Source organism: Grammomys surdaster, unplaced genomic scaffold, assembly GCF_004785775.1.
Source record: "Grammomys surdaster isolate TR1022 unplaced genomic scaffold, NIH_TR_1.0 100, whole genome shotgun sequence".
NCBI lineage: Eukaryota > Metazoa > Chordata > Mammalia > Rodentia > Muridae > Grammomys > Grammomys surdaster.
The window spans coordinates 7,739,575-7,764,470 of NW_021604579.1; the positions used below are offsets into that span (position 1 = coordinate 7,739,575).

At 44.1% G+C, this 24,896-nt stretch overlaps 2 protein-coding genes across 6 annotated transcripts in view; both read right to left on the reverse strand.

The window, feature by feature from the left end:
* The window catches only part of Bend5 (BEN domain containing 5), a 47,227-nt gene extending 27,575 nt beyond the window's left edge, over nt 1-19,652 (reverse strand). The window contains exons 1-3 of one of the 3 annotated variants that reach the window (XM_028786985.1): nt 19,258-19,652; nt 3,564-3,697; nt 1,136-1,602 (exon numbers count right to left, since the gene is read on the reverse strand). In XM_028786985.1, the coding sequence (XP_028642818.1) occupies nt 1,136-1,373 (238 nt within the window). In that variant the 5' untranslated portion in view covers nt 1,374-1,602; nt 3,564-3,697; nt 19,258-19,652. Of the gene's footprint in view, nt 1-1,135; nt 1,603-3,563; nt 3,698-7,348; nt 7,648-19,257 lie in introns of those variants that run through there. The other 2 variants (XM_028786965.1, XM_028786974.1) reach the window with 2 other exon arrangements.
* Nucleotides 1-24,896, reverse strand: part of Agbl4 (ATP/GTP binding protein like 4) — a 1,113,017-nt gene that overhangs the window by 218,438 nt on the left and 869,683 nt on the right. The window lies entirely within an intron of this gene.

Genomic DNA, 24,896 nt, shown 5'->3' on the forward strand with positions numbered 1-24,896 from the left:
ACTTGGCACATAAATATGTATCTAGATAATGGAGACCTTCCTTCTGTGGTGATGTATTTGGTTTAAATTTTGGGGGACGGGACCTGTAACCTAGTTTACTCCCTCTTTTGAGCCAAGTGCCCTGATGCAGAGGCCATGGAGGCTGTAAACACGTGGCACGGCAACCTTTTCAGTACTGACTGGCCACACCTTTCCACACTGCTAGAGTCTTACACTCTGCAGGAGGTTTTCTGTCTGTTGTTTCCTCAGTCTCTTGCCTTTTAGAATCCATTTATTTCAGCCCTGACACCATTTCAGATGAGAAAACCTAAAGGCCAGGGTGGTTCTCCTATGAGGAAACCAAAGGAATTTTATTTATCTTTGTACTAATCCCCACATTCCTCCAATGCACAAAAGCTTTCTTGATTGTTTTGTTTCAAAGTGGAATTAAACTCTGGACTCTGCACATGCTACAAGAATACACTACTGCCGAGCTACATACAGCTCCCAGTCCTTAAAAGCATTTTAATGCTTCTCATTCTTACCAAAACAAGCCCTGACTACCCAAGATGGTAGTTTTCAGCATCCTTATCATCTGCCCTGCGCATCTGCAGGAGCATTCTTAACATGCCCTAGGTATTTCTCATAGTCATGAGTGCTATCCTTGAATTCCTTAGGTGCCTGGATACAGTGCCCCTTTCGTGCCCAGGCCTTTCCATATTCCCCTACAAATAATTGTGCATGCTCTCAACTTTCATGTCATGTTAGCAGGATCCCTCCTTTGTCACTTTCTAGCTCAGAGGACACTATGTGTTTCAGATCCCATCCAGTTTTCTCTACTGTCCTGAGTTCTCTTTGGAGGGCTACTCTAAATCCCTGAGCTACCTCTTCCTGAATGGGCAGTAGCAAGCATTCTAACCACTCATGTTCTTTGAACCATGTTCCCCAGTGTTCTTAACACAGTGTGGCCAATGTTGCATCCATGGCCTCCTACCATATGCAGAGAGGACAATGACTCCTCCTTGGGGTAACTGCTCAGTCAAGTCTCTGTTCTCCCCTAACCTCAAGGGCACTTGGCTTGTTTCTCCCCTTTGTCCTGCTGGAAGGGGAGCTTCAGGAAGGTGCCCCTCCTTAAGTGGCCTGCCTGGGCACTCACCGCTGCCAAGCCGCAGGAGTAGCACATCTTGGAGTCTCCTGTTGAGGTCTCGGAGCTCCTTCATTTCAGACACCAATGCCCCATACTCCTTGAGCTTCTTGGCCTGTTGTACGAGCTGCCTCCGAGTCCGCTCCAGCTCCTGCTGGAGGTGGCGCATCTCCTCTTGTTGCTGCTGGTAGTTTCGCAGCAGCTCCTCATACAGAGCCCGGGGCACAACAGCATCCTCCAGACTGTCCATGTCCTCTGTGCCCGGTGAGGCCTCCACAAAGACCTCTTCTGGACAAGTGCTGTGGCCCAGGCTCAGGCCGTTCTGTCTCTCTAGCCGGGCCACCACTGCCTCGATACTCTTGTGAGCCGCTTCACTAGGCTTCCGCCCCTCCGGTCTCTGTGTAGGACAACGAGAATCAGTTCAGGCAAGGGCAGCTGGGACTTTCTTGGACTGCAGCTCAATATTTCCCCAGACAATCCTAGAATCACAGAACCACAGAACATCAGTGCTTGGAGAAACCTGTTAGAGACACAGTCAAAGCCCTTCACTTTGCAAATGGGGAAACAGAGGACCAGAGTGCTCTGGGCAAAAGCCACAAACAGCTGGTGGCAGAGACAGGACACTGGGTGTTATGCTAACACTTTTTCCATCTGGCACTCAGATGCACATATCAGGATCACTTTTCTATGTGTCCCAGCACTCCATAGCCTCTGTGGCACCTGGACAGTCATTTGCTTATGGGATGACCAGTGTGGATTTTCAAAGAATGGGAAAACAATCTGGCCTGCCCAAGGCATTTCTGAGGAATCACACTCAAGAACATACATATGCATGGAATTTATCTTGTAACCTTTTTAAGGCTGCTTCAGTTTGGAAGGACGTCAAAATCCAAACCCACTCTAATCTAGGGCAGTACATATGTCTTGTTTTCTCTGGTTCTCTTCTGCCTACTCACTCAGGACTGGCAGTTGGCAGAAGCTTGACAAATGTTTACTCAACTGAAAGCTAGCTTCAAAGAATGCTAGCTAGCACTGGGGCGCTTTCAGTTTTCTTCATGTTGCAGGTAAGCAAGCAGAGCCCTAGAAAGAGGAGGAACCACTCTCAGGGTCCCAGGCATGGGGAGTGACATGCCATGGAGGGAGAAGCAGAATCAAAGCCCATGTGTGAGCCAGAGTTCCTGCTCTCACATCTGCCAGCCTCTCCCTCAGCCAGACAGCAGAGAAAGGAAGGTTCATCCAGGAGACTGGGGGCTCAGTTGTTTGAGGCAATTTCAGCTCAAGTGTACAAAGCTCCCACTGAGGATGGCAGAGCTGCAGAAGTGGCTGAGTCTTGACCTAGGGTGTAAGGGTCACGAGCTCTCACAGAGGGACAATAGACGGTACAGACTACCAGAGTACACAAGATTCTGCACAATTTAACCAGCCAGGTTTGACTCAATCTTCCAGTTTCAGAAAATTGAAGGTAATAAAAATGAGGTAAACTCATGACTTAAGATTGAGTAACATTGCAAAGTCCTGGTAATTTTATCTGCTGAGATAAAGAAGAGAGGAATGTATCTCCTAAAACATAATGATCACCTTAAACATTTATTCAAATCACTATGCTGTGAGAACCCTGAGGACAGGGAACACGTGTGGCTGTGCTCCATGACGCCAGGGGCCAGCACTGGGCCAGAGCCACACCAGGGGATGAATGCCATGCAGTGGATTGACCCCATCTTTTGGACTACACCTTGGGGGATGTTCTTGACCTGTGTCCCAAATGAGAGTACAAAGCAGAAGGTACTTTTCTTCTCTTCCCCCTTCCTTTCTCTAGGATACTCACAGGACGGGTTAAGTGGGTAGAGAGCTAGACCGCCAAACAATATTTCCAGTAGTTTTTTGTTTGTTTGTTTGTTTGTTTGTTTGTTTTCAAATAGTGAGAGCCCAGCTGGAACACATAACAAGGAAATGCAACCTCATGAAGAGATTTTCACCCAACCCAGCATCCCAGATGCTCCCAATGAATTTTATCAACATCTTTTCCCAGTGGGTCCACCCTCAGCAATTTGGGACAATATGATAGTGACTAGCTCTAAACTGCTACCCAAGACCAACAGCTGCTTAATGTCCATGTAATTCAGCTGTGACCTCTCCAGAGCTGTGTGCCAGGGAAAAGCACATTGTTCTAAATCTCCAACAGTCCTGACACTGCACACTCTGCCAATGGGACTGTGCCTGGTTGTACAATCTAAATGAGGAGTCTCTAAAAAGTAGGCTCTAGGGAAAACGTTCTTGCTGTTAAGCATCTTCCACTCCCCCAAAACAAACAAAACAAAGCTCATGGCTGATGACACCAGGAGACATTTATATGGGGAAGGAGGCCAGTCTGGAATTCTTTAGCCCTGGGAAATATGGAGTCACTCCAATGAATGTCTAAGAGAAGCAAAGATTTTGTTACCTTGATGTGTCTAAGCTGTAAATCTTCTTCCCCATAGTCTTTAACCTCCCCATCATCTTCTACATGACTGAGAGAAAGTTTGGGGATTTTTATTTTCTTCTGCATCACACTGTTCTCAAGGTCAGATTTGTCTTCTAAAATGTATATCAAGAGAACAAGGTTGATCATGAATCAAAATGCTCAACAAGTCCAAAACTTCAAATTCTAGAAAATAAATGAGGCCAAACCAGTTAAAAGGGAAAAGCAAACAACCCAAGGACTATTCTACTCTACACAGAGAGCTCCTAAAGTCAGCATACAGCATCAGTGATGTACACTAAAGTACCACCACACAAAGTACTAAAACAACACCAGATGAATTGCATAGGGGTTTCTGCATGTCCATCTAAAAGGTTGCCTTTTATGGAATTTTAGAATCCTGGAGTTGGAATAATCCATAGACTGTCATCTGGTGTGGTGGTTTGAATAAGAATGGCTCCCATAGGCTCATGTTTGTATACTTGGTCTCCATGGGTAGAATTGTTTGGGAAGGATTAGGAGAGTGGCTTGCTGGAGGAGATGGTAGGAGAGTGGTAGCTGGGGGTTGGATTTGCACTTTCGAAAATCTATGACATTCCCAGTTAGCTTTTCTGCCTGCAGAGAGGATATAAGCTTTGAGCTTGGTTGCTTTGGTCATGGTATTTTGTCATGGCCATAAAAAAGTAACTAAGATATCTGGTCTGAACTTAATTGGCATGTGAATTTCTCAATACTCTAGCCCAAGTATCTCCTCAAGAAAACTTGATTCATGTGGTTCCATAATCAAAAGGCCCAAGATGAATGTCAACTCTTCTTGAAGTTAAGCCAAAGCTGTAAGGGCAGAGAGCTTTCCAGCCCCACAGAGACAGGCTGAAGAAAGGTAGTTATGTTAGCGCCTCAATACTACAGATGGACCTTGGTAAGCAGTAGTCCAACTGTCACTTCACAAATGAGAGAACCCAAATCCAGGCAATGACAGAGGTTTGTCCAAAGTGTGAGTCTGAGGAAGAGCTGGAATGGGAAATGCCTCTAGTGTCTTGCCTTGTGTTTCTGTGTGCTCATATCATGTACTGAAGAGTGCCACACAAACACGTTATTTCTCCTCATTTTCTCATTGTTTAATCTAACTCACAGAATCTGAAAGAGTTTTGTTTCTGTAAAGTATTCAAAATGGACTTTGCAAATGAGCTGTCTCTCACTGTAGAAGCCAGAAGTTCAAATAGGAAGGTTCTAGGGGTAGAAATTTGATCCTACTCTGAGAATCGACCTTAGTATAATGTAGTTTGTATTCTGTGACAGAATTGAGACTCTGGGAATTCTTATTTCTTATACTTTCCAAAGCTTCCCACTTGGTATCTAAAATGCGTTCTCTAGTTTGCTACCCATGTGGCAGGTGGCCAGGAGTGGGTTATATATAATCTCCATTGGACACACACACACACACACACACACACACACACACACACAAAGAGTGAGAAAGGGGGTAGAGAGAGAGAGAGAGAGAGAGAGAGAGAGAGAGAGAGAGAACATATGTGAATATGTGAAAGTATTAATTGTGCCCTAATGTCTCTCCCAGGCCAGGCTTCTCTCCTTATAACTTGTTAGTAAGACTGAGAAGGATGCTTCTTAACCAGTATCTATTCCAGTATATACTCAATTGCTAGCTTCTCAAATCCAGCCCCAGCTGGTCAAAGATGGGACTCAGATATCACAAAGTTCTGAGTAAGTAAGCCTCCGTTCCTCATGACAGGGGGAAGAGATGTGCAAAGCCTCAGGCTAGCTGAGTTCAGGCCTCTATGACACAGCTGCAGGGAGAGAGCAAGGGTTCAGAGTACTCTTCAAACTGCATCTGGAACACTGGACACTTTGTGAGTGAGATATTATGTTTTCTATTACTGGTGTGCCTGAATCATTTTTCCCATAAGCAGAAGGTGGATAGATAGTAAATTAAAAAAAAAATAAAAAAGAAAGAAATGACAGGCAAACAATGAAGTACAAAGGAAAAGCCCAGGAAGAAGACATGGTCTTAGTTACCAACACCCTGCTGGAAAAGGCCCTCTGGCTAGGTCAAGACTCATCCATGCTTCTGTTTTCACAAGAATGACCTGTTCTTGTCCGTTTTTGTATCTATAAAACCCATCCAGCGGGTTAGGCGTGAACAGCAGAGGGGACCTCGGTGTTTCTAAGAGAACAACATCTTTCTTCCTACAAATCAACACTGACTCTTTCTAAGGCAAAAAGCCTGTTAAAATGTAAAACCTCAAGAGAGTGCTTCAAATGAAATTATCTCCGCATGGGGTGTTTAAGCAATATACACAGTGGGGAGTGGGGAGGAAGAAAGGGAGGGGAGAAGACAAGGAGATGGGTAGTGAAGAGATGGCTGAGGAAACAGACAGACAGACAGACACACACACACACACACACACACACACACACACACACACACACTACACAAAGAGAATGAACAAGACAGAAGGGGCAGTGAGAGCCCAAGATCAGATGGGAGGGTATGAAAGGACTTCTTCCTGATCCAGTCTTCAGTGTGACAGACTTAAGGAAAAGTGTGAGATGCCACAAAATGGGAAGGAACGAGCTGCGCTTTCTCTTCCTGAGCTGGAACAGTAGTTCAGACTGATGTTGGTGCTGAGCTGGTATGGAAGGAAACAGTCACTCAGGCTTACAAATCTGGGTACTGAATGAGAAATGGTCCTCAGATTTCCTCATTCAACCTTTTCAAAAGGTAGTAAGGAAAATTAGGTTACTTCAGGAAAGACTGCATCTTTGAATCAAGCAAGCAGACCCAAGGACAAAGGAGGAACAAAAGAGGCGGGGTCTACATCTTGGAGAGCTCACTCTTATAGAAGGTCACAAAGGTTAGTGTTATGGCACGAAGACATGAGAGAACTCCCACTGTGTAATTCAGCCCCAGACCTTTTCTCCAGTATGGCAGCTAAATATTCTTTTGAGAATTACACTCTACAAAAACTCTGAGTCTGGGTCCTTGACATAGATACATGAACAATCAGATGGGGATACAGGATAAAAGCTTATGAGAAGTTGAGTCAAGATCTCTAGCCCAACTTGAATTTAGGATTTTATAAGCAAGAGAGATCTTTCTGGCCTGTAACAAGTTTGGATAAGTTACTTTTCTTTTCTGAGCCGATTTTCTCATCTGTAAACTGAAGTAAATAATTCCTTTTCACATTGCCATGATGTGAGACTATCAATTCTGTATGTTTAGAACTTGAGGAGAATAAACAGTATGAGCAATTTGATGCATGTACTAGTATGCTCATTGAAGGACATGAGTCCATGGACCTCAGTTCCAGCCATACCACCTTGAATACACCTGATCGTGTCTAATTCAGGGAGATAAGCAAGGTTCAGCCTGGTTAGTACTTGGATGGGAGAACATGGGAGAGTAAACGCTGTAACAGAAAAGATGGGGTAAGATGTTTTTGCACTGATCTAAAAGGTGACAGGCAGGAAAGAGGGGAGGTGAGGAAGAAAAACAAAGCAGTTAAAACTAGAGAATGAGTGGCGTTCAATGCCAAGTTAAGAAGAGATGAGGAGTAGTTTGCAGCTGTGTAAAGAATTAGGAGTCACATGATCTAAACCCAGCTCTACAGTGTGAGAAGTCAGGTGAGTCCTCACTTCATTACTGGTCACTATGTTGTTGTTGTTGTTGGAAAGCACACCCTGAAAACAACAGAACCCTAGATTAGTTAAGGCCTGAGTCTTTCTTGCCTCATGAGCAGGAGACCTACCTAACTGTCTGGCTTGGGATGGGTGACAGACAGGAGTGCTCTTCACTTGATGGTAAGTGTTGACTGGAGGCTCCTCCCCAAGACACACCCAGGCTCCCTGGTCTTCCATGTCTTCCTTCTTCCTTGTGTGTTTCACAAAGTCTGTTCAGCCTGCACTCATCAATTCCTTCTTCCTCTGAGGTTTCATCCCACATGCTGTATTCATTATGCTCTATTATTTTATTGTGCTCCAATTGCTTGCTTAGTGGCTATCCTGCCACCTGAGTAACCCCAGATCATAGAGCTAGCTATACAATAGAGACTCATCAAACAAGAATGCTTAATAATAATAATAATAACAATAACAATAATAATAATAAAGCTACGCCAGTAAGCACACAAATGAATACTCAGCATCCTCAATCATTGGGTAACTGTGAATCAAAATTATGATATTCCATTTATGCTGAGGATGTCCACAAACAGGGAAAAAAAAGGTGTGTGTGTGGTAGGGGGTTCTAATAAGTGTCAGGGATGATTTGGAGAAACTGGTGTAATGTAGAAGGAGACAGCCGCTGCAGAAACAGTGTAGTAGTTGCTCAAATAGTTAAACACAGAATTATCGTATCACCAAAAAACTGCATTTCTAGATGTATACTCAAGAAAATGAAAGTATGTCTACCTAGGAATGTATACATCAATGTTCATTGAAACAATATTCATAATAGCCCAAAAGCTAAAACAATACAAGTATCAATAAACTTGTGGATGGATGACATATAGTATACATACAATAGAGTAGTACTAATCAGCCATAAAAATGGCACACTAGTTGATGGTACAATATGGATGAATCTTAAAAAATATTGCATTAGGCTAAGAAATTCAGACATAAAAGCCATGTACTTTATAATTCTATTATTACTATGAGTCATTCAGAAAAGGAAAATTGAGAAACAATAAATAAATTGGAGGTTGCCAGAGGCAGGGATAACTGACTAATAGGATTGATAACGATTTGGGGGGGGAGGCGCTGGGGGATTAGGAGAATATTCTAGAATTATATAGTAGTGCTGGGGACAGAACATACCAAGAAGCATTGAATTTCATATACATTAAAAATAGTTTAAATAGAACTGGAGAGATGACTCTGGTCAAAAGCAGCTCTTCTAGAGGATCTGGGTTGGGTTTCCAGCAAGCACACGCTTGCTCACAACTATATGCAACTCCAGTTCAATGCTCTCTTCTGGCTTCTTCAGGCTCCTGCATACCCATTGTACACATACATACATGTAGGCAAAAGTCTCATACACATAAAAGAAAAGTAAATAAACCTTCAAAACAATGAAAATGGTACATTTTGTGCTGATTAAAACATAAAGCAAAATAAAACACTTCAATTTAAATATATGATCCTGGACATGGTGGTACATACTTGGCAGGAAGATTTTGAATTCAATGTCAGCCTGGGTTTCAAACTTGCTTGAATTCTAAAACACGACTTCAAAACACAGAAACAATGTGGAATGTCTACATATAACACAGATAGGTAACACTTCACAACAACTATGCAAAGAGGCATTATTCGCTACTTCTATTGCTTTTCAAAAAGAACAAAAAAACTAATCTCAGACATATAAAACTCTTCCCTAAACTCACCTAGCAGCCAAGGCGGACAGCCAGGATGCGATACAGATCTTCTGTCCCACAAGCTAAATTGCATCACCTCCCAGTACATGCACAGAACACGCAGAAACCATGGTGACTCAGTGGTGAATGGTTGGATGACAGTGATGGTACTGATAAGGGTATCCCTACTCCCTGGCCTGAGCTGAGAGCAGGAAACTGCATTACTCCCACTTCCCTGACAGTCTGTCTGTAGGAGTCTGCATAAAGCAACAATCATTGCCAAGAGCAGCATTAAGAGGTGTTATCCAGGTCATGGGCCTTGTATAGGCTCTTTGAAAAGCAGGCAGAGCAGTCCACACAGCTCTGAAGTGACAGGATTTCACAGAAGGGACAGAAGCAAATAATAACATGAAGCTCATACACTCCTAAAGCTGGGCCTTCACTGCCTCCATCCTCTGAGAGCCAATCAGCACCTGGCTCTGTTCTGTTTTTCTTTAATCTCTTCATTCATTCATGCTCCTTGGATGAAGGTTATGAAGACCTGAAGCCTAAGTCCATCTTTTCCTATAGGCAGTGAATACATACTGAGTCCATGTATATCTGAACACTAAGCAGGGTGGTCTTTCGTTTAGAGGCCTTAAACCCCAGTATGTACCAAGAATCCCAACCAGAATGTAAGGCCTGACTCATGGAGGTGGTAGTTCAAAGAAGGATCTCTGAGCCTTCCTCATCTTACATCTGGGTTGAAGGTAGATATACACCATCCTTATGTCACCCAGAGATGACTCAATATAGTGTTACCACAAAAAGTAGAGGGCATAGTTAATTAATAAAACAACAACAGCAACAACAACAACAACAACAAAACAGCCCAAGCATTTGAATCAACTGGTCCTGGGCCAGAATTCTGACTGCTACACATTATGTGAGGGAACTAAGGCAAGCTCCTTAACTTTCCCAGGCCTCCAAAGAAACAAAATGCTCTTTAAGGTGATGGTGTGCATAAAGCACCTGGCAAAGTGAATGTCCTTGCCACAGATGTTCCATGAATAGCCACCCTTGTGGGGTATGTGTGTGGCTTTTGGTCTCAAGGCAAAGAAAGCCAGTCCAAGTATCCGACACAGATTAAGACATGATGAAAGAGATGGTTTACAAAGATTTATGTGGCAGTGCCAAGAAAGATGGATGGGGTATGAGGATGAGCCCCGACACAGGGTGACAAGAAGCTATAACTCTTGACTGGTCACATGAATGAAGGTGAACGGTGGTGTGGATTATCTCAGACAGCAAATATTTCATGTGGCATTTTAATGTGACTTTGGAATATGATTCTGGCTTTGATTTCCAGAAAACTACAGAAGAAACTAGCAACTGATTCTGAAAGATGGAGACAGAGATAGCTCTTGGTTACCCTGCCTCCCCAATTGTTCCAACCTCAGAGGCAAGCTATTGTATACAGAAGTATGCTTCCTTGAAAGAGACGCCTCTCTCACTATCTTGACTTTCTGATTTTGGTCTCTGGGGTAGGAATACAGCCCCTAACCTGAGCATTTCCTACCCTCTCCTACTTCTATGATGTCAGCCATATGATTTTACACTTTCAACAAATCCTGAACAAACACCTAATATGTGCCAATTCCATTGCCAGATCCTTTATCTCACTACATCTAATCCATGGTGAGGTGGTTTTCCTAAGACCTAAGTGACAGCAGGGGTTTCACTCCCAGATGTTTGACACTTGGGGCCTGTTGCTGTCACCTAACTGTACCTATTGAAACTGTACCTATTGAAGCAAGAAAAAAATATTAGCTTTAGCAACTGAACTGAAAAAAATATATATACTAGTGATTATATTGATAAAACTTCTGAAGTACTTGCCTTTCTCCTCAGATTTTGTCTACACTTTAGGTAACATCTCTGATGAGTTCCCAGCCTGAGATACATACTGTATAAATCTTTGTACTTCAAAAGTTCCTTAAGGCCTCCCAGCACTTGCTACCTCTGTCTCTGTCTCTGTCTTTCTCCCTCTGTAGTTAAAAAATGTGTTCATTAAAATAACAACAAAGTTTGTTATTTGTTATTAACAAGGAGAGAGATGGTGGCATGATATAAAGAAAATGCTGTTTTTGAAGTAACAGACAGGTTAACAGGAAACCATGGTTAAATCTGTCCTCAGATGTGAAGAAAGGACCTGTGGTATCTAGTCGTTGACCATGCAATGGGAGTCAGGCTGGGGGCTGTCCTGCTTCCCACAGGATGCTGGATATTTAAAATAATCCAAAGCCACCAAACTGAGGTTGGTGTGGGTTTGCCAGTTAGAATGAAATGCTAAATTTTAGAAGGCCAAACATGAAATGTTTAACAGAGGTTTTGTCTTGTTTTATAAATATCTATATGCAAGTTTCAAGCTTTTCATCTGCACAAAAGGAAACCTTGTGCAGTCTTGTGTTTGCATTAAAAACATACGCCACAGAAAAGACAAGCACGCTACATTCTCTGGCCTCTGGTGTTTATTTTTATAAAACCCAAAGAAATAGAATTCTCAAGTTTCAAGGATTTTATCCAACCAAGACAACAAAAAGAAGGGTACCCTGCTGCAGAGTACCAAAGGCAAGCAGGGGGTGCTGGACTGAGGCCTGGTTCTCACAGGCTCCCTGGGTGACCTTAACTTCCTTTCAGTAGAACACTGAATTGGAAACCCTCAACAGGTTTTTCAGTGTCCTAGGTCCCTTTCTTATCTGGGCAGGGCAAGACCACAACAGATCACCTCTAAGATTCCTCCAAGTAGGGAGGCGCCTAGGGGGAGAGGAAACTGCCAGTGGGTGGGTCTCCTTGTTCAGGTGCCCACCTTCTTGCTGGCCCTGGAACAGAGCTGGGGCATAGACACAAACAGGAATGTCATTTGTCTAGCTGCCTTTATGAGTTTTACCAGAAGTGTTGCTAGGGTAATGAATGACCCCAGAAGAGAGTCACAGGTCAAGACACAGGAAAATGGTAAGCCCTCAATGCTTAGGTCAAGTCCCACGAGGACTTTAAACATAATTAAGTCTTAAACTTAACATGCATTTGTTCCTTTGAACACTCCTTTCCACAAAGGGTAATGTGTGTGACTCAGCTGGCTGTTCTTCAACTGTTAGCCCATAGAAGCCCCGACAGCTGTCAATTAAGAAGTTTCTACTGTATACCAGATGCTTGTCCATGTTTCTTTAATAGTAACACAGTGGGCAAGTGAGTGATCACTAGTTTCTGTGTTTCAGATAAGTACCTGACTCTCAGAGGAGTCAAGGATTTCTCTGCACAGTTTGAACCCATATTATCTTCAAAGTACATTTTCTTTGAGCTCTCACACTTCCTCCTCAGTACTTAAGGAGATGACTTTCAGGTTCTCTAACCTTCCTCTACCCTAAGACAAGCTTCCTTTCTAAGATATCCCTGGACTTGCTTGCCACTCCCATGACAGAGCAGGCAGCCCCACACCTGCGGTGCTTACCATGATGCCTCTGTTCTCTATTTCTCGTTTACTGTTCACAACGAGCACTTGAATTCCACCCCGTCACTAACTCTACTTCTGGATCCCCCGAAACGAACCTGGTCCTTCCTCTAGAGTATAAAACTCAGAAACCAAAAAAGTACAAAAATAACATTCCATGCAAATCTTCTGTGCTTGTATATTTAGCTTTCCTGTCGTCTGTCTCACCAAGGAGCTCTGGGTAGAGGCAGTTGCTGTATAGTTAAATGAAACAAAAGCCAGCCAAGACCTGCAGTGCTAAGATCTCTCTCTTCATTTGGTTTTCTAGGACCCTCCCCACCCCCATCCCTTGATTCTGAGTCTATCTCTGTACATTCCTTCCTAGTCACCTTTTACAGTTTGTCTTTTCAACAGTGCCCTTAAAAGCTGGTGTTCTGGGGAGTTCCGTCCTTACATGCTTCTCTCCTTCACCCAGTGTTACATCGACCCTTTCATAGCTAGTAACTTCCAAATCAGAATCTTTAGCCCAGCGTACTCTTCTGAACTCTGGGCTACTTTCTCTCCTAGCATATTCTCCTACATGTTCAATGGTGCCCTAAGAGTCAACAGACCTCACACAAAACTCATCATCTCCCCCTCCAACCAGCTACTCTTCAAGAGTGTCCTCTGAGGAAGAAAGGCCCAAGTTACCATCATCACCTCACCGAGCATCAGAGCAGGGAGTTTCACTGTTTTTCTTCTTATAATTTTTCTGTGTGTGAGCACATTCATGAGTGCACGCGCGCACGCGCGCGTGTGTGTGTGTGTGTGTGCATGTGAGAGAGAGAGAGAGAGACAGAGACAGAGAGACAGAGAGAGAGAGACAGAGAAGGAGAGAGAGAAAGAGACAGAGACACAGAGACAAACAGAGAAGGAGAGAGAGAAAGGGGGGAGGGGAGAAGGTCTTGCTGCACATGTAGCCTAGGCTGCCTTACACTTGTGAACCTGTCTCAGCATCTTCAGGGATGACATCCCAGTCTTGAATCACCATTCTTCACTGTATGCTTTCATAATATATCTCAGATACATCATGACTATCACTTTAGTTTGAATCTCAGACTTCATGATCTAACTCATACTTCCTATGGGTCTGGTCCACATGGGAGGATACAGCTCACTGTCTGGAACCTACAGCACTTACTGAATAGGAATTTGAGTAGCTTCCTCAAGCTCTATCTAGAAAAGATGTGTGCATGGCACCTGGAAGCTGGTGGGTCCTGAGAAACTTTGGTCAGACATTATCAGCACCTGTTTCTCCTGCATTACCTCCCAGTATTCAACAGGACCACCTTGAACTAACTCAGAACTTGCAGAACTTACATGGGCCAAAGAAAATTTCCTCATGTTATATGATTTTTCTGATAACAAGGGAATACACAGCTTCAGTGTCTAAGGAGCTTAAACAAAAGCACACAGGTAAAAGAAAAAAAAATCCTTCCTAGAGAAAAGACCTCAATGTGAACTCTACTTTTTTTTTTTTTAGATATTTCTAAATGTAAAAATTAATGTGCTCTTGAATAACAAAATTCTCTCTCTCTCTCTCTCTCTCTCTCACACACACACACACACACACACACACACACACACACACTCATAGATACTAAACAAAGAAAAAGCTTCAACTTGCCTAGGCTTCTCTCCTTTCAGCCTACAAACCAGGACCCTGAAGCACTCTTTAGCACATATTACTTAGTTGCAACAAATATGTGGATCTTGAACACTACAGCTCACATCAGATTCAACCTTCAGTGATTAACATTCCAGTAGAATCTGTAACAGATGACAGCAGGCAATTCCCAATCTTTACTCAAGTGTGTATCAGTAGAACATGTCAAAACCTAAGTTAAAAGTTTTCACTTGCTTATTAAAAAAAAAAAAAAAGCAATCCTTTGCTTGGCAGTCTCCCATTGATGACATGCAACAATCTCTGCATGTGAAATTGGCTAGTCCCCTGCTTCTCTGCTAACTTTGTAGAAGTTCCAAAGCATTTCTGGAGCAAGTGATCTATTTGGACTGACAGTGCCAAGCTGGGACCTGAGCCCTGAATGAGCTAAAATTACCAAAGTGAGAAGAACGTGGCTTTGGGAGTTATTTCCCTCAAGTGTGGGGTTTCTTTTAGTCAAGGGAGTGATAAAGAATGTTGACTTTTTCCAGATGAATAAAGTTGAATGAAACCTCAAAATCCCATTTCAGGTTTCTGTTCTAAAAACAAAACCAAGTTTGTGGCTTAGAGGTTCATGCCTCCTATACCTCCTCTCTTAAAACAACAACAACAACAACAACAACATGATAAAACATTTGTCTTCACAGAGTGTGTGAGAGCAACAGAGCCTGGCTCAAGTGGATGTACAGCCCTGAACTGCAGGTCCCTGCACTGGCAAAGTTCACAGTCTGGCAGGATCACTCACTAACCAAAACAGTCTTAAAATGCAACAAGTCAAAAGTGGGGAGCAAGCACAGCGCAGAGTCCTGAGGAGGAATAATCTCCCTTGGGGTAGAGGCAAGACAGTGCCCTTAAGGCTGGGTGTTCCCAGTGTACTTTGTCCATTCTCTCTCACAGTTGGACAACAATGGGTCCCAAGTCTGATTTCTCCAAAGGAAGGTAAACTCTGATTAGATAGAGGGCTCAAGTCAGACAAAGATTAATCCACTGTGGCTAGCTCAATAGCAAGATATACCTCAAGTCCAGGGTAGGGGACAAGCAGGGTAGGGGGTTGGAGAGGTGAGTCTGGAAAAGTAAACTGGGCCTGGGGCTGGTCTACAGGCCAAAAAGCTCAAGTTTTGGTAAGCAGGCTGTGGGGAGCTACAGAGAGTTCTAAGGAGAGAAGCTGATTGATAAGACAGTGGTTTAGATCATTCTGACAGTGGACTGGAGACTGGGTGATCAATCAGTAGGCTGCTGCATGGGTTTAGATGAGTAAGAGCCTAGACAAGACTGAAATAGCCAGTGCTTGTAGATCTGGAAAGGAAAAACTTCAAACCCTCCTAGAATTGGTCCCTTTTCTGTGCTCCCTAGAGCCTGGCTTCTACCTCTACTTAGCATTTTCCACACGCTCCCTGAGGACAGTGTTTATTTCTCCTTCATCGCTCTGTCCCCTCCACAGAAACCCCATGTGCCTGGCCCTAAAAGGACTGTCTTCCCTGGATCGTGTCATCACTGTGATCCTGGAGCCTTGGACTCAGCATTGGTATAGCCACACATTACTGCATTGTGTCTGGCCTATAAGAAACAGTAAGGACACACTTGGCCACAAAGAGAATTTAGGGCAGTCGAGCAGTAATTACACACTATAGGTGCCCAGAAAAATGACAGCATTGCAAAGCTGTAAAAGCCTGCAGGAACCAGTTTGGAGTCTCTAAACCCCATAAGCAGGCTAGATTGCAATTAGACAATTGTGAGGTCGTTGGAAGGGAAGTTCTCAATTTCACAGCCTGCGTGGCAAGTAAACGCAAAGACGAAGAGACCACAGTTCACAGGAGAGCCGATCCTTGAATCATTCTGTTTCTTTATAAGGGACAGGAGCTCCTGTGAGAGGGGTTCAACAGGCAGATGACAAGTAGAAGTGTGGGTAAGTTTGTGATCCCTGTACAAAGGTTGGTCAGGTGACAGGGGAAGAACAGAATGGCTCTGAATACTCAGAACTAACTCTGTTCTCTGGCTGGAAAACTTGCCTTGGGCTACACACTTCATTGACATTCTCCCTCTCCTTTCAATCTTTCCTCACCACGCTGTGCTGGCTCATCAGCCACCTTACAAAGGAGACTGCAAGCAGGGCTGGCACTAGAAGATCTGCGCTGCCATTCTGCCTTTGCTGTTTATTTGTATGTGGTTGCAGGGAGGTCTCTGAGCTTCAGTGTTCTCATCTATAAAATGGAAACAAGAATCATGGGAGAATCTATCAGTGGGTAAGAGATGAACATCGATAATGAGCAGGCACATAGCAAGACTGTCACTGAAGAGTGGGGAGGGGACTTTGGTTTTTTTTTTGGTTTTTTGTTTTTTTTTTGTTTTTTTAGCTAAAGTTGGAGTTGTAGTTTGGTACAAAAGAAGTCATGCACTAGAGTTTGACACACTTTTGCCATGGCATAAGCTACCGCAGATGGCAAAGTACAAAGCACCATAGCAGCTGGCTGGGTATTTCCTGGGTTTATGGAAAGGGACACTTTGAGGCAGCTACAATGGTTGGCTTGGGCAGATACAAGGTAATGTTAACATATATCATGGAAAGCCATAAAGCAGTTCCAAGGCTTCCTCTGGAACTGTGCTTCTGAGGTCACAACTAATTAATTAACCAGGGGCAGTCCACAGACACAAAGCCATCTCTGCCTTCCACTTGAGGGACTAATTCCCCAAACTTGGTGGCACAGCACAACTCTGCCACCTGGACTGCAAGACTGTAAGAGCCCATGGGATCCCGGTTTGAATCCCTAAGTCCCACAAGAAGGCTGATTGTAGTTAGATAAGAGAAAGGTCTTTGCAGGGGTCAGATGAGTTTTCAAGTGAAGTCACTTCAAGCAAGCCTCAAAGCCACCAAGCTCAACACACAAGGGGGAGTGGTTCCAGAATAGAGGAATTCCAGGATTCACACCGACCCTTCCAATCAGGTCTGCACCAAGAGCAACAGTCCCAATTTATAAATTTACCAGCTTACTGGAATTCAAAATGGAATTTAGCCAACTTCAAGTTGTCATAGTCCCCACACCTCCCTGCCATGCACCCAATCTCTCTGAATTCGAGGCCAGCCTGGTCTACAGAGTTTTCGGACAGCTAGGTCTACACAGAGAAACCCTGTCTTGAAAAGACAAACAAAAAAAACCAAAAAAACTGGAGATAAGAAGAAGCACTTTTTAAATCCTTACGTTGAAACTGGTACCACTCGTCTCTGCATCTACTCTGCTGAGTTTCTATAAGCTGCCTAGGTTTCATATGTATGTACATATGTACGCATGTACGTATGTATGTATTTTAATAACCCACTGTAACTTGTATTGAGTTTACGATAAGAGCTGATGTCGGCTGCCATCTGTCTAACTAGCCTCCCTGTACTTCCTGAAGAGCACCATGTGTCTACACTTTCTGAAGGAATGGAGAAACGAATGCCTGAGTGGACAGACAGGTAGACCAACAATCTCTAAGAGGCCTTTACCACTGACACCTGGCACCCAGCCTATCCGCTCTCCCGGATCTCCACGAGTCAGGATCATCAAGTAGCATGCTCTCCTTTCTTGTAGCAAATAGTTAACATTCCATCTAGTTAACATTTCCTCCGGCTTATCCTCTTGCTGAATAAGTTCCTAATTCCCTCCTAGATAATTAAAGGAAAGCACGCAAACAAAATAAAACCTAATCAGCCACAAAGAGTTCTGCTCTAAACCCATCCCCTCTCGCTCACTCTTCCCTTGGACCAGAGCATCTGGTGGTGAGTGGACTTACAGCCCTGTGCCCCAAGGCCTGTCTGGGAGGTGATAAGTACTCAACCTTCCAAAAAGAGGACCCTGTGGTGCTGATCTATTCCAAATCTTTCGCTCCTTTATTCCCATAAGCCTACTTTCTAGAGGTATTAAAAAGGAATCAGTCACCAGGCCTCACACACCGACAGCTTGTCCAGGGATCTTGGACAAAGTCACTATGATTCATGCTAGGTTCATCTTTAGGCTAAAGGAGAGGAAACATAGGAACCTGGAAAAAGTAGGAAAAGTGTCAAAATCACAGAATCCTGGCAATGTCTTCATTCAGCTCCTAATCTCTGGGGTTGTCTTCCAGGTGGAAGGTGACTGTCACTGCCTACTCGAAGGCAACACTCTTACCAGCAGCAGCTACACCTCTGCTCTCCAGACTTGAAGTGGTAACTTCCTTTTCCCCACTTGGTGTACGCCCAAGCTTTCTACAAGTGGATCAGAAAGAAGGCCAAGTGTTTCTACTTGAAGAGGAACCTATGTCTCAGCATGACAGATACAGCATAGTACAGGAGGCCGAGAGGCTTGTCTTGTCCTGTTAACAAACTGAATCTATCTTTATCCATTAACCAAGAGACCACCTGCTTGCATGTCAGCCTGTCTTCTTCCCCTCTTCCCCTCCCCCGGGTGTGATCAAGACTTAGGAGGTCAGGCCCTAACCTGAACTAGAAACTGTTTGTACCATCTTTCTCTCAAGGAGCCTTCTGGGAGATGCATAAAGCGGGGTGGAGGTGATGCTACCTGAGGACCTTCACCTCCTCACTTCTGCCACTTGGGCAGTACACTGAGGTTAGGCCTCCTTGTCCTATAGATGGCCCAGAAGGAATGAGGTGTCAGAGATTCCTTCTGTGAGAAAGGACACCCATCTGAAAGACCTAACATTGCTTCTTGCTCCAAGGAGACACCAAGGGCCTTAAAGGGAGAGAGGGAGGTACAGTTTGAGAAACTTAAGATAGAAAGCAACACAGGGAAGTAACTGAGAGAGGTAAAGGTGAGAGATGGGAGAGATGACAGCTAGAGTAGGCAGCCAGAGAAGGGGAAAGTGAAGAGGCAAGGGGAATACAAAAGAGTCAGAAAGAAGAGAGCAGAGTAGAGAAGGCAGACTGACAGCAAGGCTCGGGAGTGTCAGGGAAGCAAGGGAGACAAAGGGGACCCTCGGGTCTTTTTAACTGGTCTGGCCTCATAGGGACACCTGGTACTCAAAGAAAACCCAAGGAGCAGAAAGGGGAGGCAGGAGCAAGCTGTGGCTCCCTGGCCCCAGCCGGCTGCCTGGCCTCTCCCGGAACCAGCCCCAGGTCCGCCCGGTCCCAACGCCCCTCCCAGCCCGCTCGCTCACCTGCCAGCGCCAGGATCTGGGCCTTGTGGAGTAACAGCGCGCCCCAGTCCCGGGGGGCACGCGGGGGGCTCTCAGGCTCGGCGCCCAGCTCCTCGGGGCCCCGGTACACCGCGTACACCTTCTGGTTGTCAAAATCCAGTCGCGAGCGGGGGCTGAAGTCGCGCACGCACGACACGGGCAGCGCGTAGCAGACGTTGTCCTCCAGGAACCGCACAAAGGCGTACATGGTGGGCGCCGGGGGCGGGCCCGGGCGCCGGTCAGCCCGTAGGGCGGCGCGGAGGTGGGGACCCCTAGAGGGGCGTGAGCCGCAGCCGGGCCGGGGGCGGGGAGGCTCCCCGGGGCCCCGGCTCCCCCCACTGTTATTGTTCCTGAAAGCCCCGCTCTGCCAATCGGCTGCTTTCGCCTGGGCGCGGAAAAGGGAGGGGAGTAGGGAGAGCCGGGCGAGGGGCGGATGAGGGGGTTTTGAAGCGCACCGCCACTTGCGAAGTCAGACCCGAGCAATCACAGCCGGAGTGCGATTGCAGTAAGGAGGGGAAAGAGCAGAGATCCAACCGCCTTAATAATGATAATAGCGTTGCAGGGAGAAGCACCGCTAAAAAAAAAAAAAAAAAAAAAAAAAAGTCGCTTTCGGCCGGATTCAGTAGTTTCAATAATCGCGCTGCAGAACAAACTGCATTGCAACAAAATTGCCTTGCAAAGGACTGGAGAGTGAGGGAAGGACTGAGGCTGCCCGGATGGTAGCAATTTTAGGAGAATCCCCAAGTGTAAACTTGCAAGTGAGCAGAAGTTTAGTGTTCTGAATTTAACTAAGCTCCTCCGTTCCTTCAGTCCACCCTCCAAACCATTTCCCCCTTTTCTTTTTCTTTGGCAAAATTGCCAACACCTGCTGTGAGGGTCAGCGAGCTAGAAACATTCCCCTAGAGCTGCCAAACCAGTTTTTGGCCAGAACTAGAGAAATCTGAGGTTTCCAGTTAAACCAGCTGCTGGGGTGGCAGAGGGTTTGACAAGGGCTGTTTTCATCCTAAGGGAGCAGTGCCACCCCTCTTTCCTGTGGTCTTTCTCCATTGAGGAATCGCCTCCACCACTTGTTGCTTCTGGGCAGGAACAAGTTGGAATGAAACAGGGATGGAGGGCTCTGGGGAGCTAGAGCAGAGGCCAGATTTTCTGGAGTCAGTTCAGGAGTTCAGGAGCCAAACTGGGCAGAACAACAGTCCCTTCTCTGTTTCTAATGTCACAGATGAGAACCTGCAAAGGTTGGTTCCTGCAGACAAACCACATCTTCCAGAGAAAGAAGGCTGAAAGTTGTTCTTGTTCTGTATTGTATGTTTACAGGAAAAGTGAGCTATATATATCCCAATTGTCTAGCCCTCCAGGGTATTTACCGGAGAGAGATTGGTAAATTTGGGGGGAAGAATAAACAGAATTTCACATACACCCATTCATCCACTTATTCTTTTATTCAAGTAACTAATATTTTTCTGAGTACACACTCCATATCATATTGTAGGCTTGGTGGTATGTAGAAAGAATAGATACCAAGGACCTTGTAGTATTTACTGATGAATTAGAACTTGAATCTCAGTTGGATCCTATGTCAATATTAAATTAGCGTCTGAATAACCCATCTTTCCACTGCTTGTAATCTTTCATTCTAGTCTGAGGGCATTAAGAAAGCTTTATAATGAAGTTATAGTGAGAAAAATATTCTCATAAAGGCATGCATAAAGGAAGTGATAGATTTAATGAAGTGCTGTGTTTTTAAAAACTCATTTAAATGAACTTAACCTGTAACAACAAAACAATTGCACTGAAGTGTTTATCATGACTCTGAGTTTCGTGCATAGGTGGGAGGTTTTGTTTTCCCTTATATGCTTTATGCTCATCTTCCACATACGCACACTCATGTTGCTATTCCTCACAATAATAATAAAAAGTATTTCAACCATTTTAAACTGAAGGCACTGTGCTCAACATTTCAGATCAGCTACACTCATGATAGAGATAAAGCCAAACTCCCAAATTCGCTTCATGTGTTTTATCTGAGGAGTGCTTTATACTATTGAGCTCCACACAGCGCTCAAAGCCAGTGTAGCCGGTCAAATGATGTTCTCTTAAAGCAGTCCATTGGTGACATCCAATCAACTGGATAGGTCTTCAAGCCATCCTGATGCATAATTTTATCTTGGTTTATCCTATAACTCTGAGTTGTTCCAGAAAATATTCTCCCCTGATTATTATATTATTTATGTTGACTGATCTTAAATGGGTTCTTTTAGAAATACATCCCTTTGGTGGCCAAGGGAATGTAATGAGAAGTATGATTTCTGGTAGCTCATAAGATGAGCCATGCAAAGTTGGCCATATTTAATGACAATCCGTGAGACTCCAGACCACATTTTCAAAAATAACTTCAGGTAGCACTCTAGCACATCTCTGCATCTAAGTGAGGGTCACCCCAAAATATCAATTTTATTTTTCACTACTTTCCTGGGCACAGCCCATTCCAGAGTCTGCATCAATTATTTAACATTTCCCAACCTAGCATGACCACAGCCTTGTGCTTGCTTCTTACTCTCATCCCAGGAAGTTCTTCTTTACTGAGTGTGTGGCCACCTCAGCTATCCCTGAAAACCAGTTCAAATGTCTTCACTTTCCCCAGTCACCCACACTGTTCAACTACCGACCAGCCACCTTTGAATTTTATCCTAGCATGGTTGATTCCCTCACTGTGTCAGAGGTCAGAGGACAGTGACACAGCTCTATACCCTCACTCTCACAAACTGAGGAGTTCCTTTAAAGCTTTAGGGACCTCAAATCTGGCCAAACTGGGATTTATGGCTTCCATGCTGAAATGAATATTAGCACTATGAAGCAGAGTTGGCAGTTTTATTAAAGATGTTTTAATATAGGCTTAAGTACAAGGGTTAAGAGAAGGAGAGGTGCTCAGGGAAAGTAAGTCTCACCCAAGGGCTTGGGTGTGGGCTCTTTTGCAAGACAATCACAAAAAGTAACACACACTCAGGTGTAGGTAGGGTCTACTCGAGGGAGTTTCCATTGTTTTAGCATCAGCCATTTCTACATTAAAAAAAAAAAAACACTTGAGTTATATCTCAAAAGGTTGCTAAGAAACCGTTTCTTCTGTTTCTTCTTGTCTCTATCATGATAATGAAATTACAGAAATGCTCTGGAGATGCTCTGGATGAAATTAGAATCTCATAAAGTAACACCAGAAGCCACTGAGGTTGCACAAGGAGTTTAGTTAGTACATATCCTTTCTCTGTATACGGGGTTTCTGGTCCTAGAGAATTATGTATATAGCTGGGAAGGGAGAAAGCCCTTAAACAGTTGTTAATAGTGCTGGGAGTTTTATTTTTCTGCTGGTAAAGAATTTCAGCCAGATTCTAGGATGACAGGCTGTCTTTCTATCTCTCCTCAACTAGAATCAGAGCTCTTTGAGTGCAAATAAAAGCTAGTAACTTTAGCAACCCAGACACATGGAGCAGGGCTATGAATTAGACTCTTGGGTAAAAACATATTAAAGACAAAAAGAGACCACGAACAAGCCTTTTACAAGGTTTTCTTGAAACCCTGTTTGCTCTTTTCAGAGTTGGAACTGAATCCAACTCTGTCTTTCCCATTCCTGTTAATCCAACAAGTAAACCCTGAACCCATACTGAAGACAGACAGATGGATGAATACATTAAATACCAACACCCTCACCTCAGCTACCAATGTCGTTGGTGTGAACTGCTACAAAGCAGCAGTTCTATTTCCCAAGAACCTCAAGAGAAGAAAAATGGACACCAACAGGTTAAACACTTTCTCTAATGCCTGTAGGTCTGCCTGTAGGTCCACGGAATGGGTTCTGGAGAAGGACTGGCAAGCACAGTGGGCTGAGTGTTCTCCTTAGGCACTGCTTGTGTATAGTTTACAGTCATACATGGAGGTAAAATAACTATACACAAAATACACACACACACACACACACACACACACACACACACACACACACACGTACTCTAAACTCAAAGGAGCAATTTAAAGCATCAAGTTCACACAAATTATAACTGAATTCCCTCCTCAACAGCCCTACCAAAAGGTCATTTAGATCCAGTGTTAGGAAGTTTGCTACCACACCTTAACTTAAGGGCACTCTTAAATGTTAAAGGTTTCCTGTGCTGAGCTGGATTCTTTTATATTGTACTTGCCATACTAAGATCATGAAGAATTCCATCCCAGCTTTTCAGATGTGGAAAACTTAGGAAATTATCTTTCCTCTGTCCAGACAACATCACTTCCTTCCCCTATCCTTTCTCACGATTGTTTTCTGAGACGACAGCTAGGTGTTCTACCTGTCCTCTGATGCTTCCTGTAAGCCATGCACATCAAGCCCTGTACATCCTTGGTCAATCACACACTGAACTGCTGAAGACTGCTATTAACTCCCAGAAGGAGCTCAGAAATCGAACTTAATGGCAAAGCAGTTTGGTTCTGAGGAGCCTGGAAGGCTGGTGGTCATGTTTTCGTGGTAGAGAGTTTGCTCCACAAACTGTATGGAGGAAAACTGGAGGGGAGGGTAAGTATGAGGAGGAGGGAGGCCTTGATGGAGCTAAGTGTCCAGTCTCGTCCCTCCCCTGTCTTCCTCTTTCTGTGTGCCAAATGTACTTTGCCTCCCATCCAAGTTATTTTAATGGAGCAGAACATGTACACATCTGGGCCAGCTTAGCATTCCCATATCCATCTCCACCGTGCTCTCCTGTTGAGTTTTGCAGAGCCTTGGGTTCATGTCAAGCTCCTTCAGCTTAGCCAGCTGAAGCATGTTCAGTGGCATCAGTGGGACTTATGTTTCATATTACTGCCTGGAATTCTCCATGTAGTTTGCAAAGCTATTTTAAGGAGACCTAGGTTCTGTGAATTTTTAAAGCAATTGGAGCGTGTCTTTTCAACCTCTCGGATAATGATTGATCACATTTTTTCATGATTTTGCCTTTTTTTTTCCTGTGATACTTGATTTTTCAAGGCTCTCCTTATACATTTTTAAAGACTTAACAGAAAAAAAGTGTTCTAGATTCACCACACAATGAAGAGGAAATTACAAAGGTCTTCCCTATACCCTTTATCCATACTCCCATATGCACAGCTTACTCACTGTCAATGTCCTCTACTGCAGCAGTACAACTGATGCCGCTCTGTGAACACACTCTTATCACTAGTGGCCCATAGTTTATGTTATAGTTCATTCTCCCCATTGTGCATTCTATAGGGTTGGACAAATGTATGCTGACACATATCTAGCATGATAGTATCATACACAATATGCTCATTGCCCTAAAATTCCTTTATCCTCTAACTATTCAACCCTCGCTACCAGCCCTGAACCTTGGCAACCATCAGTGATCTTTCTAATATTTCCAGCAATCCCTCCTGTTTTCTTATCTGTAAGTATGTAAGAACCTAGGAAGGAATTCTACTCTACCTCTTTTTGTGTCTTCATCACCTGAGAAGCTTTAAAAGTATCCTACTTCTGGCCCTTTATTCTGAAATCCTGACTCAATTAGTGGCTTAAGGACATTGGGTTTTTGTTTTAATTTCTAGATTATTCTTAAAGTTGAGTACCAGTGAGAGAATTTTAAGGCAAC